We start from the raw sequence: 12,181 nt of genomic DNA on the forward strand, positions 1-12,181 counted from the left end.
GGCCACCAAGCTCTACAGACACCTGGAGACAGCACGCCAGCACTACTGGCCAGAAGACACCAGCCTGGGCACCAAGCTCTACAGACACCTGGAGACAGCACGCCAGCACTACTGGCCAGAAGACACCAGCCTGGCCACCAAGCTCTACAGACACCTGGAGACAGCACGCCAGCACTACTGGCCAGAAGACACCAGCCTGGGCACCAAGCTCTACAGACACCTGGAGACAGCACGCCAGCACTACTGGCCAGAAGACACCAGCCTGGCCACCAAGCTCTACAGACACCTGGAGACAGTACGCCAGCACTACTGGCCAGAAGACACCAGCCTGGGTACCAAGCTGTGGAGACAGTACGCCAGCACTACTGGCCAGAAGACACCAGCATGGCCACCAAGCTCTGGGGACCCGCTGCCGATCTACAGAAGACTGCGGACTTCATGGCAGCCACACCTGACGATATGAGATCATAATTATGACAGCAATGAATATCGAACGCAGAAGAAAAAGAAGAATCACACCAAACTAAATTTCTCGGCTTCGATGTGACTTTGTGAGTCGGTTCAAAACAGTTTCAGTGTATGTGCGAGGTTTGTAAAGTGGATGCTGAAGTCTTCAGTGTCACAGATTTCAGGAAACTGTTGCGGCGTGTCAAACTTCGCAGCCTGGGAGAACCGTGTGATTGTTTCCAAAATGAGACAAAATCATGGTGAACAGCAATACTTTTGACATTGAAATTCCATTCATATTCTCATGTTCAATGGTCATATGTTCTGCCGGAGTCAGTAAGTTTGAGAGACTGTTTTGAGGTTAATTCCACCGATTTCATCTTAGTATGGTCTGCATGCCCTGAACAAATTGACGATTAATAAGTTCGACACTTCGTTTTCTCAGCGCCTTCAGTATGAAATCGTGTCTAGCCACTTTAACACAAAGTTGAAATCGCAGTTTAAAACTCTCGCTGAAGCCACAAGCAAGTTAATTGTCAATACTTGTCGGGTTTCTGCCTGCTAAACGCAGTTTCACAATATTGATTAGGCCAAAAAAAAAAATTGTCTGTTTAGGGTAACCCGACCGACCCTATCGATTTGGCGCCGACCCAAAAACTTTTTTTTGATTTCAAAAAAAAAAAGAGAAAAAAAGAGGTAAAAATGCTAAAAAGAGACATTTGGCGTTTCATTTAATATACGTTAGTTTTGAAACATGTATTCATCAAATATAAGAAGTGAATGTTCAGCCAACATAGCATTTACAACAACAACAAAAAAACAAAAAAACAAAAACCCTACCTACCTACCGACCCTACTTTTTTTGGTCATGTTACCCTAAACAGACAATTTTTTTTTTTGGCCTTACCCTTTAGACATTTACACCGGAAATTCACCGTCGGTTTTGTGGGTTGTATTTTTCGTTTTTATAATTAATTGTTATTCTCCAAGAGAATGCCTAGTCGCCTGTCACTTCAAAGTAACGATTGGTGTCGATGCAGAAGAGAAGACTTGGCCTGCTTCGTGTCAAGAAGTGCGAAAGAAAACACTTGCATAGCTGTGAAGAATTCATTTTGCATTCGCCGTGCAAAGCGTAAGATCGGCGCCATTCTCAGATCTTTTTATTCGCATTTTGTGGATTTGCAAATCTTTTTACTGCATACATACGACATTGTTTGGTGGGTCTGTGTGCACGGGGCTCAGTTTAGCCGTTATATTCCACACTCATTTGTTTTCAGTAAGCTTATTACCAGGTCCTTATGTGCAGATCTGCTAGTGCCTTATCCCCTTTCGTGTGTGTACACGCAAGCTCAAGACCAAGTGCACGCAAAAAATATCATGTAATCAATGTGAAAGTTCAGTTGGTTCTAGAAACACGTAAATACCAAGCATGTTTCCCCGAAATCGGCGTATAGCTGCCTAAATAGCGGGATAAAAACGGTCAAACACATAACAAAAATCATGGGTTTCAGCCCATCAACGTAGAAAAAGAGGAAGAAGAAAAACGTTTTCTCTTTATGTTCTTCAATAAAGATGTTGTTTATGATGCACTAAATGAGGATATTAAAATAGAGGCATTGTCCTGGGAGAATAATCGATGTTTTTGATAACGCGTGTAATAGCGCCTGTCTGAGGAATACCTTTCTTTTACTTTCATTAGCTTCTTTCTTTGGGGGCTGCCACTAAGCCTGAAGGATAGGGTGCAAAACAAATATTCCCCATCTGATGAAATGTAATGTAAAGCCTATACATGTAAAAAAAATAAAATCTAAAAAATTAAATTAAAAAACATCCAAAAAAGAGAATTAAAAACAACAACAAAATTCCCCATCTGGCTGCCATATTCGTAGCGTTCATTAATTAATTCATAATTATTGTTTGCATGTGCCAATAATGTTATAAAACTGTACCTAAGGGGATATAATAACGATTGGTTGTAGCTTTCGAACACAGAAAACATTATTTCAGTTTTGCAAAGTGGTGTTGATAGTGTCGAATGTAAACAGAACAGTCTCAAGGTGAAAGTGGATGTTTTCTGGAAATTGCGCAGGCGGAAATATACGATCTTTCACAGCACATATTCGCAAGAATAAGGCCACAGGCTTCAGCTGACAAGCACATCTAATTTTCTAATAGGCCTATGTACTCACGTGTCCAGCAAAACTTTGGCGAGTTCAGTATCCCCTTTGTACTTGGTTCTCAATTTGAAGCGATGGGCCTCTGACGAAAACAATCTTTCTTTCAGCGCGACCCAGCGCTGGTGCTGCGTGATAATCCATGAAGCAAGGAGTCCACTTTCTCTTCTCAGCAGATTTAGTGGCCTTGACAGCTTTAGACGGGTTTACTTCTATCTTTTTTGCCATTGTACGCAACCGCTCTTTGACTGTCTCCAACGCCATCTTTGGTTTACGAAACGTCACTTCGTGACGTCAAAGGTCTAAAAATAGCCCAAGTCCTGGAGAACTGTTGCTAAACAATGCAATAACGAATTAATTATTTCTCGTAATTGGTAAGGACTTCAAACCTAAAACTTTGCAGGAAGCTTAATTTATACATCCCCGCAACGATGGGAAAAGCCCTGGAAGTAATTAAACTAATTAAATAGGACTATATGTCAGCCTTTAAAGGCCGTTGAAAGTTATTCTGAAGATATATACGAAGGCTCTACGTGTGATGTTAAATCTAAGATAGCAATTTGATGGATACATTTCTCGGGCTCTTAGCATTTCGTGATTGTGGCCTTAGACTGCAAACTGTCAATTATCTTTGAACCGTGCGTTCCAGGCCCTCATATGGGGGGAGGGTGGCAGTCCGAAAAAGTGCATTTAGGTCGAATTACCGGAAACACAGCTTTTGTCACTCCATACAGTAACAGGCATGGGAATTGTCCGCGAAATCACGGATTTCCGCAAAGAGGAAATTACGTTTCAGCGAAAATAAAAATGCGTCCGCGGGGGAAAAAAACCCATTAAATTATATGTATATTATTGTCTCTCTATCCATTATTTGCTAACACAAGAACTATCAAAATATTGGTCTAAAATGCTATCGTTTGCCTTCCGGTCCCCCCAACGGGGCTCTGCTCCTGTACCCTGCCGGGGCCTAGGCGGCCCGTGGACCTTGGCCTATTTTCAGAGTTTTTTTCTATTTTGGAATTCCCATGCCTGAGTAAACACAACATTGTTTTAAGAATCCTTATTCTAACCTGGTTTCATGAAAATTGTCCAGTACTAGGCTCTACTCCTCCTCCCTAATTCGTTAACAGTATCTTGATATATACTCTGTTGTAAACTTGAATCTTGCAGTAATCAATATTATTTAAGGGTCTAGTAGTTGTTGTAGTCAAACAGTCCTATACCGTGCCTCTTTAACTTTCCCCCTCTCTCTCTCTATTTCTCTCTTTTCTAGATCATTCTTTTAGTATGCATGTTGTATGTATGTATGTGGCGATGTGAACTGTGATGTACTGTATAATGTGTTGTAAAAAAAAAATTGATTAACAATTTTTTTTTTAAATTAATAATTAAAAATAATAATTTTAAAAAAAAATAATAATAATTAAAAAAAAAAATTAAAAAAAAAAGAATCCTTAACAAATGAGGCAGGGCGCAATTTTAAGATCTCAGAAACAAAGCGACGTTACAGGCGCGCGCGCTAAATGCATACGACACGTGCAACATGAGCAAGTGAGAGGTATGCGGAACCAATCTCCTGGCACCCGAGAGACTATAACAAGCCTTGAAAAGATCAAGCGACTTTCGTCCTCCTAACATTATTTGGTTCTTTTATTCCAAGTCTCGCTTTTTGTTCACAAACCTTTTGGTCGTTTTTGACCTGGGTAAAAAAAGTCCGGTCTAAACTGGCACAAATAAGAAAGAAGAGGAGTCGATCGGCTTGCCAAACAGCCAACACAGTTATGTGGCCTCGGCTGTGGTCTATCTATGACTATCCGAGGCTAGGTGTTTTAAACGATAGGTAGGCCTACAGAATTCTCTACAGCGAAGTAGGCTTGAAACTCGACCTACACTGCACGCATGACCTTGACAGCTTCATTCAACGCTTGACTTTCGCGCTGGTAACTTCCTGTTTACTCACTCAGGACTGAGGATATTTTATTTTCAAGAGGGATTGAGAAAAAAATAAACGCCCCGACAGAGACACGAACTTATGACCTCGAGATTTCGAGATAATCGTAGTCACTTGGACAGTACCGTACATCACGAGTGGCTGGTGTCTATATATATATATATACGACATGTGTCTGTCTGTGTGTGTGTGTGTGTGTGTGTGTGTGTGTGTGTGTGTGTCTGTGTGTGTGTGTGTGTGTGTGTGTGTGTGTGTGTGTCCGCGATGCACGGCCAAAGTTCTCGATGGATCTCTTTCAAATTTGGTGGCCATATTCAGGTACACCCCGGACACAACCTGGTCAATGAGATATTTCAACACGTGCTCTCAGCGCGCAGCGCTGAACCGATTTTGGTTTTTCTCTGGATCCATTCCCAGTAACTCTTCCTTATCTTCTCCAGTGTTTTCAGCGTTTATCTCCCTTCGTTCGTGTGGCGTCAATCCATATTCCCGTTTCTATTTTTAGAAGGTCACTGTCGACAACGCTCAATCCATATTCCCGTTACACTATTCTTAGACGGTCACTGTCCCGGCGAAGCCGGGTATTACTCTTCTCCAGTGTTTTGCGCGTTTATCTCCCTTCCTTCGTGCGGTGCGCGGGCAAAGCCGGCGTACACCCGGCAAAGCCGGGTCCAAGGCGCAGCCGGGTATTCGGCTCAACTTCTTCCCGGCGAAGCGGGTATTCATCTAGTTATATATATATACAGCTGACGTGTAACTCGACGTTAGTGATGTTCGGCCATTTTGACAACGACAACGACCACGTCAAAAGAAAAGAAACAAGTCGCGTAAGGCGAAATTACTACATTTAGTCAAGCTGTGGAACTCACAGAATGAAACTGAACGCACTGCAATTTTTCACAATGACCGAAGTCCGCCGCTAGTGCAAAAGGCAGGGAAAGTGACGAGCCTGTTTAGCGCGGTAGCGGTTGCGCTGTGCTGCATAGCACGCTTTACTGTACTTCTCTTCGTTATAACTTTCTGAGCGTGTTTTTAATCCAAACATATCATACCTATATGTTTTTAGAATCAGGAACCGACAAGGAATAAAATGAAATTGTTTTTAAAACTATTTCGGAAATTTAATTTTAATCATAATCTTTATATTTTTGATTTTCAGAGATTGTTTTTAATCCGAATATAACATATTTATATGTTTTTGGAATCAGAAAATGATGTAGAATAAGATAAACGTAAATTTGGATCGTTTTATATAAAAAAAAATTATTACAATTTTCAGATTTTTAATGACCAGACATTAATCAATTTTTAAGACACCAAGCTAAAATGCAATACCGAAGTCCGGCCTTTGTCGAAGATATGCTTTACAAAATGTTCAATCAATTTGATTGAAAAATGAAGGTGTGACAGTGCCGCCTCAACTTTTACAAAAAGCCGGATATGACGTCATCAAAGACATTTATCGAAAAAATAAAAACAACTTCTGGGGATACCATACCCAGAAACTCTCATGTAAAATTTCATAAAGATCGGTCCAGTAGTTTACTCTGAATCCCTCTACACACACACACAGAGACACACACACACACACACACACACACACACACACACACACACACACACACACACACACACACACACACACAGACAGACACACATACACCACGACCCTCGTCTCGATTCCCCCTCTATGTTAAAACATTTAGTCTAAACTTGACTAAAAGTAAAAAGGAATTGGTAGGTTTACTATCAACGCAGTTTTTTTTTCACCTTGCAGTAAAAACGCGTTTACGTCCTCAATTGTTTGAATCCAAGCCAGTTGGAAGAAACTTCACGAGTACAGCCGTCTTTGTACTTTAAATGTTATTCTACGTGTCAGCATACGCTCGAGCATCAACACCAGTGCGGCCATAAGCACACCCAGGGCTACCAAGATGAAGGCTGAGAGAGAGAGAGAGAGAGAGAGAGAGAGACAGAGACAGAAAGAGCGAGAGACAGAGACAGAAAGAGAGAGAGACAGAGACAGAAAGAGAGAGAGAGACAGAGACAGAGACAGACAGAGAGACAAAGAGACAAAGAGAGACAGAAACAGAGACAGACAGAGAGAGAGAGAGAGACAGAGATAAAGAGAGAGAGGCGGACAGAGTCAGTCGGCTCAAACACCCTTTATATTCCTAACAGGAAACGCATGTAGGACAGTACCATAACGCATATAATTATAGCCTTCTTTATATTCAAAGTGTTTCTCCACGTGTGAGCAGACGCTCGAGCATCAACACCAGTGCGGCCACGAGCACACCCAGGGCGGCCATGATGAAGGCTGTCTTGACCAGTTCCACAGATACTGGTATCACTCGGGTCTCGTCGTCCTGGCAACCGGACTCCTGTAGGAACCAGTCGCGCTTCAGGTAGTCCAGAAGTCCGTGCTCTGTGGCTCTGGCCAGCCTGGACAGAAACGTATACTGACCATGTGCATGTAGGCTATATTTAGCTGTGCGCAAACAGAGCGTCTAAGGCTTACGGGAGTCTAATCAAACAAGGCTTAAGTATATACTGCCCTCCTACCTTAACTTAAGTTCCCTATTCTGATATCTTATTTTAGAAAGTTATTTCAATATTTTTCTTTGGCTAAATTTACTTTTTACATTTAGTCAAGTTTTGACTAAATGTTTTAACATAGAGGGGGAATCGAGACGAGGGTCGTTGTGTATGTGTGTGTGTGTGTGTGTGTCTGTGCGTGTGTGTGTGTAGAGCGATTCAGACTAAACTACTGGACCGATCTTTATGAAATTTTACATGAGAGTTCCTGGGTATGAAATCCCCAGACGTTTTTTCTTTTTTTCGATAAATGTCTTTTATAACGTCATATCCGGCTTTTTGTAAAAGTTGAGGCGGCACTGTCACACCTTCATTTTTCAATCAACTTGATTGAAATTTTGGCCAAGCAATCTTCGACAAAGGCCGGACTTCGGTATTGCATTTCAGCATGGAGGCTTAAAAATTAATTAATGACTTTGGTCATTAAAAATCTGAAAATTGTAATTAAAATTATTGTTTTATAAAACGATCCAAAATTACTTTCATTTTATTCTTCATCATGTTCTAATTCCAAAAACATATAAATATGTTATATTCGGATTAAAAACAAGCTCTGAAAATTAAAAATATAAGAATTATGATTAAAATAAAATTTCCGAATTCGATTTAAAAACAATTTCATCTTATTCCTTGTCTGTTCCTGATTCCAAAAACATATAGATATGATATGTTTGGATTAAAAACACGCTCAGAAAGTTAAAACGAAGAGAGGTACAGTAAAGCGTGCTATGCAGCACAGCGCAACCGCTACCGCGCTGAACAGGCTCGTCACTTTCACTGCCTTTTGCACTAGCGGCGGACTACGGTCATTGTGAAAAAATGCAGTGCGTTCAGTTTCATTCTGTGAGTTCCACAGCTTGACTAAATGTAGTAATTTCGCCTTACGCGACTTTTTTTTTAATTTATTGTATTACTTTTCCAGTTATGTATTTATTTACTTATTCAGCCATAAATATAAACATATTCTACATAAAAAAAAAAAGCAAATAAGCCTACAAAATCGCTCCAGTCCAACCATAATTATTCCAGGTACACAATATTTACTTCCATCCCCATTTTGAAATATCGCATGCGCGCAACAACAGACTTCCAGATATATATAACACGATCATAATTATGTGTTTTCTGTTTGCATGTTTGTTCAGTGTCTTGTCCCCCCATAAAGCATATTAACTCAACCTGTCCAAAGATAGGCCAATTGGTTTTAAGAGGACGTTAAAACTAATTATCATCATCATCATCATCATCATCATCATCATCATCATGTGTATGTAGGCTATATTTAGCTGTGCGCAAACAGAGCGTCAAAGGCTAACTGACTATGTGCATGTAGGCTATATTTAACTGTGAGCAAACAGAGCGTCAAAGGCTAACTGACCATGTGCATGTAGGCTATATTTAGCTGTGCGCAAACAGAGCGTCAAAGGCTAACTGACCATGTGCAAGTAGGCTATATTTAGCTGTGCGCAAACAGAGCGTCAAAAGCTAACTGACCATGTGCATGTAGGCTATATTTAGCGTTGCGCAAACAGAGCGTCAAAGGCCAACTGACCATATGCATGTAGGCTATATTTAGCTGTTCGCAAACAGAGCGTCAAAGGCTAACTGACCTTGTGCATGTAGGCTATATTTAGCTGTGCGCAAACAGAGCGTCAAAGGCCAACTGACCATGCGCTTGTAGGCTATATTTAGCTGTGCGCAAACAGAGCCTCTAAGGCTTACTGACCATATGCATGTAGGCTATATTTAGCTGTGCGCAAACAGAGCCTCTAAGGCTTACTGACCATTTGCATATAGGCTATATTTAGCTGCGCGCAAACAGAGCGTCAAAGGCTAACTGACCATGTGCATGTAGGCTATATTTAGCGTTGCGCAAACAGAGCGTCAAAGGCCAACTGACCTTATGCATGTAGGATATATTTAGCTGTTCGCAAACAGAGCGTCAAAGGCTAACTGACCATGTGAATGTAGACTATATTTAGCTGTGCGCAAACAGAGCGTCAAAGGCCAACTGACCATGCGCTTGTAGGCTATATTTAGCTCTGCGCAAACAGAGCCTCTAAGGCTTACTGACCATATGCATGTAGGCTATATTTAGCTGTGCGCAAACAGAGCCTCTAAGGCTTACTGACCATAAGCATGTAGGCTATATTTAGCTGCGCGCAAACAGAGCGTCAAAGGCTAACTGACCTTGTGCATGTAGGCTATATTTAGGTGTGCGCAAACAGAGCCTCTAAGGCTTACTGACCATGTGCATGTAGGCTATATTTAGGTGTGCGCAAACAGAGCCTCTAAGGCTTACTGACCATATGCATGTAGGCTATATTTAGTTGTGCCCAAACAGAGCGTCTGAGGCTTCAGGGCTGAGGTGCACGAAGCGAAACTGGGTGGGAACAAGCCGCGGGTTCTGATTGGTTGAATTGTCAACAAATGTCAATTTCAACCAATCAGACCCTGCGGCTGCGTGACACCCATTTGGGCGGCACCCAGTTTCGCTTCATGCACCTCATGCCAGGAGTCGCCACATAGTCGGGTGACAGTGGGCGGCGAGTCTCGAGGTGATCTCATTCACTATCTTTCTGAGCTGCGTGTTTACTCCAAAAGAGAGACAAGTATGTTTTCAGAGACAAATTGGCAACCAAACAAGTGTATCTACCCCTATCTATCTTAACCAAACAAGTGTATCTACCCCTATCTATCTTAACCAAACAAGTGTATCTTCCCCTATCTATCTTAACCAAACAAGTGTATCTGCCCCTATCTATCTTTTCTCCTTCCACTCTGCACACAAGATACAGCTACGTACGCACGCATGCATACTCGCACACACAGACCCACACAAGCATACACACAACATAACACCACCCCTTTCCGCAACCCCCCGCCACACAAAACACACACACACACACACACACGCACACACACACATGCACACACACACACATACACACCCACCGTGACACACACACGGTGACACACACACGGTGACACACACACGGTGACACACACGGTGACACACACGGTGACACACACGGTGACACACACACACACACACACACATACTCACAAACACACACGCACGCACTCCACACATGACTATCAATTTAGCAGAACTCACACTTGGTTAAACAAGGCGGTGTAGGGTGAATCTTTCTGCAGGTGAATGGTGTAGGTGTCTTGGGAGAGCCTGTCCCTGACCACAGCCAGTCTGCAATGTTCTAATTTCTTGACTCTGTAAAAGGCGGCAGACGTCACCAGGACAAAGTTGCCCGCCAACAACTCGGCCAACCCGTCTGTCCGTTCTGCACGCTTGTGGTACTGTTGGTAGTCTGAGAGGTTTGAAGTCTGCCCAAGTGAACGAGTGTTGCGTGAGTGACCCGAACCAACCTTGAGATATCAGGGATGACCAAAATAATAGTCCGCCCGATCGCCAGGGGCGAGCAAACAGCCGGGCTAGTAGAAACCGCCTGGAAACTAGCCCGGCTGGCCAATGAAAATTCTGATCAAATGCAACACTTTCGTTCATAATATCGAGTGTTATAGCCATACAAACACTGCAGATCAACTGTGGTATGTACCAGGCCAGCGAAATGTCTGCGGGGCTAGTGACTTTCTTGAAGTAACGCGCCCGGCTGGCAAGTTAAAATTTTGAGATTTGGCCATCCCTGGATATGATCACCACTATCACTAGGGCCTTCATGTTTCTCGAACTTTAGTTCTTGTTTTAAAGTGCCGTATACATGACAGTTTAAATTTATCAGAAAGCATAATAAGAGGAGATAACATAACGAAACTTTAATGTCCATTTACATCATTACACAACGATGGCACCGGCACGGTTGGCCTAGTGGTAAGGCGTCCGCCCCGTGATCGGGAGGTCGTGGGTTCGAACGGCCGGGTCATACCTAAGACTTTAAAATTGGCAATCTAGTGGCTGCTCCGCCTGGCGTCTGGCATTATGGGGTTAGTGCTATGACTGGTTGGTCCGGTGTCAGAATAATGTGACTGGGTGAGACATGAAGCCTGTGCTGCGACTTCTGTCTTGTGTGTGGCGCACGTTATATGTCAAAGCAGCACCACCCTGATATGGCCCTTCGTGGTCGGCTGGGCGTTTAGCAAACAAACAAAAAAACAAACAAACAAAGATGGCACATTTTCTCTTAGCACCCCGTCTCACTAAAAACGCATGGGTAACAGTTAGCAAGCATAACTCAACAAGAATACAGCAATCTTCTTCTTCTTCTTTGTTCATGGGCTGAGACTCCCACGTTCGCTCATGTTTTTTGCACGAGTAGACTTTTACGTGTATGACCGTTTTAACCCCGCCATTCAGGCAGCATACGCCGATTTCGGGGGCCGCATGCTGTGTATTTTCGTGTTTCTATAACCCACCGAACTCTGACATGGATTACAGGATCTTTTCCGTGCGCACTTGGTCTTGTGCATGCGTGTACACACGAAGGGGGTTAAGTCACCAGCAGGTCTGCACATAAGTTGACCTGGGAGATCGGAAAAATCTCCACCCTTAACCCACCAGGCGGCAGCGGCTGGGATTCGAACTCACAACCTTCCGATTAGGAGGCCGATGTCTTACCACCACGCCCGTCTTACAGCAATCAAATCAACAGTTAAATGATATGTTCAAAACTCTTACAGCAAAAATATATTCCTGCAGGGTTCCTTTTTCAATGCCCCAACGGTAGTCTGTCCTTTGAACCAGCTCACTGAGTGAGTTGAAGGGAACTGGTTGCTTGGTAACCACAGAGTTTGACGTCAGCTTTCCCGTGTAGGCAGCAATCGTCACCAAGCACATCAGCATCCAGGCCCATAGTAACACGCGACCTCCCCTTGAGACAGCTTCGTGTGCCACGGCTGTAACATGGTATTGCCGTTGGAACTTAACGAGGAAAATGTTATACCAAGAAAATGAACACGTCTAAACTTGAGCAAAGTGATATTGCACCGCATTTTGTATGGGGCGCCATGTGTTAAGTGATTATGTATTGAACAT

The 12,181-nt window shown here is 42.9% G+C and overlaps 1 protein-coding gene across 1 annotated transcript; it reads right to left on the reverse strand.

The window, feature by feature from the left end:
• Positions 1-6,768: 6,768 nt before the first annotated feature.
• On the reverse strand, positions 6,769-11,990 carry LOC138957383 (glutamate receptor ionotropic, kainate 4-like). Its single transcript, XM_070328506.1, has 3 exons — positions 11,825-11,990; positions 10,289-10,515; positions 6,769-7,017 (listed from the first exon to the last, which is right to left on the reverse strand). Exons 1-3 carry the CDS (start codon positions 11,987-11,989, stop codon positions 6,807-6,809), a joined length of 603 nt encoding a protein of 200 aa, XP_070184607.1. The 5' UTR covers position 11,990; the 3' UTR covers positions 6,769-6,806.
• Positions 11,991-12,181: the final 191 nt, after the last annotated feature.

The sequence above is a fragment of the Littorina saxatilis genome, unplaced genomic scaffold (genome assembly GCF_037325665.1).
Source record: "Littorina saxatilis isolate snail1 unplaced genomic scaffold, US_GU_Lsax_2.0 scaffold_1812, whole genome shotgun sequence".
Classification (NCBI taxonomy): Eukaryota; Metazoa; Mollusca; class Gastropoda; order Littorinimorpha; family Littorinidae; genus Littorina; species Littorina saxatilis.